General features: G+C 39.9%; 2 protein-coding genes across 2 annotated transcripts; both read left to right on the top strand.

The window, feature by feature from the left end:
• The first annotated feature begins 25 nt into the window (after nt 1-25).
• Nucleotides 26-2,684, top strand: LOC132199277 (arf-GAP with dual PH domain-containing protein 1-like). The gene is made up of 7 exons (XM_059623874.1): nt 26-388; nt 950-1,175; nt 1,237-1,426; nt 1,486-1,716; nt 1,771-1,905; nt 1,962-2,184; nt 2,422-2,684. The coding sequence occupies exons 1-7, from the start codon at nt 307-309 to the stop codon at nt 2,469-2,471; spliced, it is 1,137 nt and encodes a 378-aa protein (XP_059479857.1). The 5' UTR covers nt 26-306; the 3' UTR covers nt 2,472-2,684.
• Nucleotides 2,685-2,933: 249 nt separating this feature from the next.
• On the top strand, nt 2,934-6,438 carry LOC132199892 (3-phosphoinositide-dependent protein kinase 1). The gene is made up of 12 exons (XM_059624981.1): nt 2,934-3,073; nt 3,544-3,810; nt 3,869-3,911; nt 3,972-4,127; nt 4,183-4,327; nt 4,381-4,490; nt 4,540-4,702; nt 4,757-4,853; nt 5,454-5,639; nt 5,691-5,861; nt 5,914-6,165; nt 6,225-6,438. Exons 1-12 carry the CDS (start codon nt 3,050-3,052, stop codon nt 6,324-6,326), a joined length of 1,716 nt encoding a protein of 571 aa, XP_059480964.1. The 5' UTR covers nt 2,934-3,049; the 3' UTR covers nt 6,327-6,438.
• The last annotated feature ends 1,408 nt before the right edge of the window (nt 6,439-7,846 follow it).

Genomic DNA, 7,846 nt, shown 5'->3' with positions numbered 1-7,846 from the left:
CTTTTCCCTCCCAAAAAGTGCTTTCCAGCTCGCGGTTTTTGCGGTGAGGAGCGAGAGTGTTGCTTTCTGGTGTTGTCACTGTTGTCTTATCAGAATCAGAAGGCGTGTTGTGTTTGGATCAAAAATTTATTTTACCCGGAAAACATTGCAGTCGTCGTTTTCCTCCTCGATCCTTCTCACAAGAAGTACCAGGACGAAAATATTAATATTTTCCAGCAAGACTGCGCGGCCCTCGAGAGAGTCGGCCGCCTTGATGGCTCGATAGCCGAATTTTGAGCCGCGGTTTTGCCGAACACGTCCGTGCCGATGGCAGATCGCAACGTCAAATTGATTGGCAAACTCATGCGAAAGCCTGGCAATTCCGAGTGCAACGAGTGCGGCAACAAAAGTGAGTCGGAAAATAACAATTGCTGCCCACGCGTTAATTAAAATTGCATTTGAAACGTTTGTTTACATGCGGGTTTGAATGAGATGCAAATTTTTTAAATGATGCAGGGTGTGTACATCACAAAAAAGGATGGACATTTTCCTGTTGTCTATAATAATCTTGAACTACTTTTGCTTAATTTTGTTATGGAAAAGAAGAAGTAAATTAAATTAATCTGCATAATTATGCACATCTCTGCATAATTATGCAGATCTCGACACTATTATTAAGTGGAACAATAAATCCTACACTTCATTGATTAATTACATGAGTATCCTTGTTTGGACAGATTTGAAGCAATTTAAACTTTCGAAAATTATTATTCGTACATTAAATCCTGCTTTTATGGTTTATAATTCCATCTTGGCGCATTATTAATTTCTCCTCGTTCATGACACGTTCAGAGGCAAGACCGCACTTTAAGGCTGGGCAGGAAAAGTTAAGATTAACTTGACCGCAACGTTAAATGCTCGGTATAAAAATAAGATTTGACTGAAAAACTGAAAAAAAAATTTGTTGCAGATCCGGAATGGGCGTCGTACAACATTGGCGTTTTTCTGTGCACAAGATGCGCAGGCATCCACCGCGGTCTCGGCGCACACATTTCCAAAGTGAAGCACCTGAAGCTGGACAGGTGGGAGGACAGCCAGGTGGAGCACATGAAGGAGGTCGGCAACGTGGCCGCCAAGCTCAAGTACGAGGAGCGCGTGCCGCCCTGCTACCGACGGCCCACAGAATCCGATCCACAGTAAATTTTACCCTAATTTCATTTATTTTTTTTTCTAAATACAAAATTCAAATTTTGCCAGAGTGCTGTTGGAGCAGTGGATCAGGGCCAAGTATGAGCGGCAGGAGTTCAGCCACCCTGAGAACCAGGTGTACACCTCTGGCTACATGCAGGGCTTCCTGATGAAGAGGGGAAAGGACGAGAGCAAGTACCACCCCCGCCGCTTCATTCTGCAGGAGAAGGACGGCACACTCAGATATTTTGTTAAGGAGGTCAATAATCTCCAGGTCGAATTTTCAGTCCGGTTTTTAAAAATTCTTATATATTCCAGAAAAAGGAACCAAAGGCAATACTTAATGTGATTGATCTCAACGTGGCGTTTGCGCCACCAAAACTGGACTGCCCCAACTCGTTGCAGTTCAGCTTCATCAAGGACGGGGTCACCAGACACATTTACGTCTCCCACAACGACCCCGAGGAGATAGTCAAGTGGTACACGGCCATCAGATGCGTCAAACTGCACAGGCTGCAAGTCGCCTACCCTTCCGCTTCGGAATCGGAGGTAATTTTCAATAAATTTCATAAAAAAAAAAATATTTAATGAAAATATTCCTAGCTGGTGAATTGTTTGAGCCGGGACTTCATTCGAGAAGGGTGGCTCTCGAAAACGGGTCCGCGACCTACGGATAGCTACAAAAAGAGGTGGTTCACCCTGGACGACAGGAAACTGATGTACCACGATGACCCAATGGTAGAGTGAAGTTTTTCCTTAATTTTTGTTTAAAGAAAATTTTATTATCCTGGCAGGACGCACATCCGAAAGGAGAAATCTTTGTGGGCTGTTCTAGTGACGGCTACGCCATCAGGGTGGGGGTGCCACCTGGCGCGAAGGAGCTCGAGTTTTGCTTCACACTGCAAACACCTGGCCGCTCATACCTTTTATCCGCAACTACCGACGAGGAAAGAGACAAGTGGATGACGGCCATCGAGAAAGTAATAGAGAAGAGTCTGACACCCCAGGACAATTTAGGTGGGTGGTCGCAATGATTCAGCATGGTTTTCATAATTGGAAGAAAAAAAATAGAACTTTTATGCTCTTGTGGGGAATTAGATAAATCTGTTGTTATTTGTGCTGTTACAGTATTTCTTAAATTACAAGGTAGGCCACACACTCTTTCATTCGTAGTAGATTTGCAAAATTATTTTTGTTATCGGTGTTGAAATGCATTCGTCTTGGAGGAAAATATTGATTTTCTTGTTTTTGCAGTTGCGTCGAGAATCGTTTCAAAGAAGAAGGGCTCGAGCGGACTATTTTGACAGAAGTAATATATAGAGAAGCCATAAAACTGAGCTTACTAACTTTTTAGTAAGACCCAACCATAAAGCAACATGTGATGCAATCAAACTATTCAACTGTTGTTCTTTTTATTGAAATCTTGACCGATTAAATAATTTTTAGTACATAGCATGAATTAATTAACGATTTCTGTTCCAATTATTCAAGAACAAAAATTCGCTACATATTTATCATAATCAGATAGAATTGGTTGACATTGACTTTTGCTATAAAATAAAGATTTATTATAAATAATCATAGGATTATACTAATTTGCTTAATGGAGTCGCTTTGATAATTAATTTAAATTGCATCTTTATTCCGTGAAACATAAAAAACCTGTCAAATTTCGACTTCAATCTCCCTCCTCCGTTTGAAGTTTCCAAAGAGGTCCGAAAGTGCGTTCGTTCCTTTTGGTAAAAATAAATACAAAAGCTCTTTGGTCTTGTTTGGGGCAGGAATGGTTTTATGGCGTTTGAAACAAACATCAAAATCCTGCCTATATTTTTTTCATTTATGTCGAATTTCGCCCAAACTCTGAGCCCGCATCGACGCAGTCATGAAAAAACTATTCGACGGCGTTGTGAGTATAATTTTCCGCTCCGTTTCTAGCGCGGAAAACGACCGCTCCGGCAAACAAAACAAACCCTGCGCTGGCTGAAGGGGTCGAGAACAATATTTTCTGCCAAACAAATACATAAGTGTTCGATTTTCCTTGTTTTCGAAATGCGAACCCAAGGAGTGCGAACCGTTCTCGGCCGAAAAAAGACGCCACATCCAAGCTAAATTTTTGTTGGGAAATTTCACATCAGATTAGTTTGTTTTCAAAAACTTCTCACTGCTGCATTATATGTAGGTCGCGTCGGTCATAAGACTTCTCAAGTAGATTTTATTTGCTGCTAGTTTTCGGCGCAGTTTAAATTCGACCTACATTCTTTCTAGACAATATTTCCACCCTTTTTTTTTTAGGGATATTTGAATAAAAAGTTTCAAAATCACTGCTTCTCTGTTAAAGAGAATCTTTTCATCTATAATCTCTGCCAAATTTTCCAGAAATCGGACATAAATAGTGGTAGAGAAGAACCGCCGTCCTCAGGATTCCATCAGATGGCCAAGCCAGCGGCGTCCATGCCCGTCTCAGTTCCGGCCAACCCTCGGGAGGAGAGTTTGGCTTCATCGTCTGGCGCCTCGGTCAACAGCAATATCACATTCAGTGCCCCCAGTTCGGTGAGCAGCAGCACAAGTCCTCAACCGGCCAACAAGAGATCTGCAAAGGACTTCATTTTCGGCAAAGTCATCGGCGAAGGGAGCTTTTCAACGGTTTTGCATTTCCATCGAAACTCTCCAACTTTGATTTTATATTAACCTTTGGTTTTAGGTTTACTTGGCCAAAGACATTCACACGCACAAGGAGCTTGCCAGTATGTACATGTGAACTTGCAATTATTGTGATTTCATATTTTTGATCTTGTAATTTTCAGTTAAAGTTTGCGAGAAGAGGCACGTGATTAGGGAGAAGAAGGTCGAGTACATAAAAAGAGAGAAAGAAGTTCTCAACATTCTGAGCATGAATGTCAAACCAACTGGGCCTTTCTTCGTCAAACTGTTCTGCACCTTTCAGGATGCTGATAGACTATGTAAAATATTCCACAATGTTGGCAAAATTTACTATAATTTCTGGTCTTTCTACAGATTTTGCTTTAACCTATGCTAAAAACGGAGAGCTTTTGCCGTACATTACAAGAGTAGGATGCTTCGATATTGACTGCACTCGATTTTACTCGGCTGAAATTTTGCAAGCTCTAGAACACATGCATTCATTAGGAATCATACACAGGTATGACAAAATAAAACACTATTAGGCTTATTAAAAAAGAAAAATATTTGCAGAGATCTAAAACCAGAGAATATTTTACTGAACGAAAACATGCACGTTCTCATCACTGACTTTGGCTCGGCCAAAATCCTCAACCAGGCTCACCCTAGTGAAGATGCTGAAAGTAATTATAAAAAATTAATCACCATCGATAGTTTATAACTTTTTGACAGACGAAGAGAGAGCCATTCGGAGGAGAAACAGTTTTGTGGGGACGGCGCAGTACGTTTCACCCGAGCTTTTGACAGACAAAAAGGCAAGTCCGGCTTCGGACTTGTGGGCCCTCGGCTGCATCATCTACCAAATGGTGGCAGGAATCACTCCATTCCACGCAGGGTCAGTCTTGGTTATTTTTGAAATTTTGGTTAATTAAAACTAATCTGATAACAGGAGCGAGTACATGATTTTTCAAAAAATCTTGAAACTGGACTACTTCTACCCAGACGGATTCTGTGCAAGTGCAAAAGACTTGGTTGAGAAACTCTTGGTAATTTTTCTTTTTTCATTATTTGCCTTGACTTAATGCAATCACAGATTATAAAAAATGTAAATTGTTTCGTATCAAACTAATCCATAACTCATTCCAAAATTTGACATGACAGAAGAATTTTTTTTGAAATGTTCAGTATCCATTTATTCAGTCTACACTATTTTTTTTTCAATATATAGCTAAATTTGAATTAAACATGTTAAAATTAATTTGGAATGCATTCGAGTGATGTTTTCTCAGATCAGAGGGCCAAAAGGTGCCATCATTGGTCTGAGGGTCAGCAAGCCATCTCTGAGGGATGGGCTATAGAATATTAATCAATGCTAATACAATTTTCCGCCTCCTATCTTATAATACTATGCCAATTGCTACTATTTCACTTCCTGTTTTAAATATTTAACCTGTCGTTTGTGGAATAGCTGGGAACAATTCATTCGATTATAAATGCGCTTATTGTTACATCTTTGCATTAAGATTCAAATTTGTTTTACTTTAAATTAAAAATTTATGTTTTGGTGTCCCGTGTCTCTCTGTTTAATTTTAAACTTAAAATTCATACCAAATTGAAAACAATTGATTTTTTTCCTGTATTGGTAGGTGTTGGACGGCTTGAAAAGGTTAGGTGCTGCGGACGAGACTGGCTATCCGTCCATCAAGTTGCACCCGTTCTACCAGGACATCGACTTTGACAGTCTGTACTGCCAGACGCCTCCTGTCATTTCTCCCTATTTGCCAGGAACCTCCAGTCACGAGGAGCTCAGAAGCAATAGTCAAATATGCTGTGTATGTTGACAGATTTTTTTTAAATGATTTGTATTAATTAATATGTTACAGGGTATTCCGGATAATATAGAGCCTGGTCTGGACGACAGGCAACTGACAAGATTACTAGGACTAAATTTAAGAGAATCGACTCCGTTGAGCAGTGTTCCCGAGTCGCCAGCACCCGTTCAGGAAAAGAGCAGATCTAAAATCTCCAGTTTCTTTCATTTGTCTGATGAAGAGGTTTGTCCGATTGATTGAAAATCTGAAATATTTAAACTAATCTTTTTTTCAGTTGAAACAAAAGTTGGAGGCGCAAAAGGCGTCTTCAAAGTGGAACTGCTTCGTGGAAGGAAACCTGATTCTGAAGCAAGGACTCATTGACAAACGCAAGGGGCTGTTCGCCAGACGGAGAATGCTTCTGTTGACCATGGGACCTCACCTTTACTACGTCAACCCCACCAACATGGTTTTGAAGGGCGAGATTCCCTGGAGTTCCTCCCTCAGGGTCGAAGCCAGGAATTTCAAAATCTTTCTAGTTCACACGGTAATTTGAAATTTTATTAAAAATCATAGTTTTGAATTAAAATGGGAATCGTTTTGCAGCCAAACAGAATATACTACCTAGAAGACCCTGAAGGTTACGCCTTGGAGTGGTGCAGAGCAATCGAAGAAGTGAGAAAGCTAACCTACGGACCTGATTCGTAACTAACACTCTATGTCTAAGCCCAGAAAATATTATTTTAAGTTATTCAATATTTATAAAATGCAGTTGAAAGCAATGAAAAAAAAATAATAAATTCATAGTAAAACTCTAGTTACTCTACTTTCTTGATTTTAACTTACACACAAAACCGACCGATATTACTGTTTTTTGTTCTAAACTAATTAGGTTGTAATCATTATTTCTCTTTCTTAAAATTATTGTTTTAGGAGAGAGTGTTAAATATAATTATTATTGTTCATTCTGGCGCCTAAAATGGTTCAAATTGTCTGTGGAACTTGAAGAGTCGTCTCCAGTGGCTAAGTGGAGTATGCTCTTGCCCTCCATCCCGGAGATTGTGGGTTCGATTCCCACTCCAGGCGGATTTTTCTTGGGGGAACCTGAGTGATTTCTCATGCTGGGACTGCGAGTGAAGGGTTGAAAGTCGGCCGGGGGCCGCAGGATTTCGTGTTGAGAAGGGTGTTTGCATTGCACCCTAGTTGTACGCAAAAGCGTTTAATACAAAATCCTTTAAAAAGAAGTTTAAATTCGAAGCGCTGCCAAACTCGTGCTGACAATGAGCTAGTTTTTGAGAGAGAGTTCAGCTCAGATATTACAGATGTAGTGAATGTCCACTTGAGCGCCGTGTTTTGATCTGCTTTTGTTCATTTACATTTGTTTCCGCTAAGGATGAGTTTTGTTGTTGTTAAAACAGTAGATGACGGTCGACGCATGACCAGCAACAACAATTGCGGTCTTGGATGCTGCCGAATATTTATGAGATACATTATGAGACCGACGCCTCTTGAGATAAAAGCTTTTTGTATTTTGCCTCCGCACGCCAAGCACTGCCATCACATCAAATAATTATGTTGTTCTTTAGATAATAGAAAAAAGTTTCAATGGAATTAATTTAAGAGACCAAATTTTAAATACAAGATTGAATCTACTATAGAGTAATCCAATGAATGTAATTACTGCATTTTAAGAGCACAGCCTCCGTACGCCAAGCGCTGCCTCCGTACGCCAAGCGCTGCCTGTTTAAAATTGTGTCTTAATCGAAAAAAAAAAATGAAAATTTTCCATGCAATAAATTTTACAGAGAAATAAACACGTTTTTCATAGGGAAGAAAAAATTAGAGGAATTTCCGAAATAGTTGATTTGTCTAAAATCGCTCGGAAATTAATTTTCGACAATTTAATTTTTTTTCTCTCTACCAATAAAATAAAAAGGATCTAATTCACTTTCAATTATCAGTCGGACCCACGTACATCATCCGGTTGCCTTGCGCCGAGTGATTCAAAAGTTATTTATACATCTTAATGCGCTATTTATTTTATTTCACCTGTGTGTACAGAACCTCGAATGCGTCTCGCGAGACGCTCCTCTCGTTTTTTAAAACTGCCTTGCCCTTGAAAAATCCTCAAAACATTTGCCGACTCACGAAGCTTTGGGCAGGATAATTTTTTAGTCTGACACCTGCATGCACACTCAATTCGTGCCAAAAAGGTTGTAGTAGAAATT

The sequence above is a fragment of the Neocloeon triangulifer genome, unplaced genomic scaffold (genome assembly GCF_031216515.1).
Source record: "Neocloeon triangulifer isolate White Clay Creek 2 clone unplaced genomic scaffold, ASM3121651v1 ptg000014l, whole genome shotgun sequence".
Classification (NCBI taxonomy): Eukaryota; Metazoa; Arthropoda; class Insecta; order Ephemeroptera; family Baetidae; genus Neocloeon; species Neocloeon triangulifer.
Note: the sequence above shows the minus strand (reverse complement) of the source record. Positions and strands in the feature narration are given on the sequence as shown.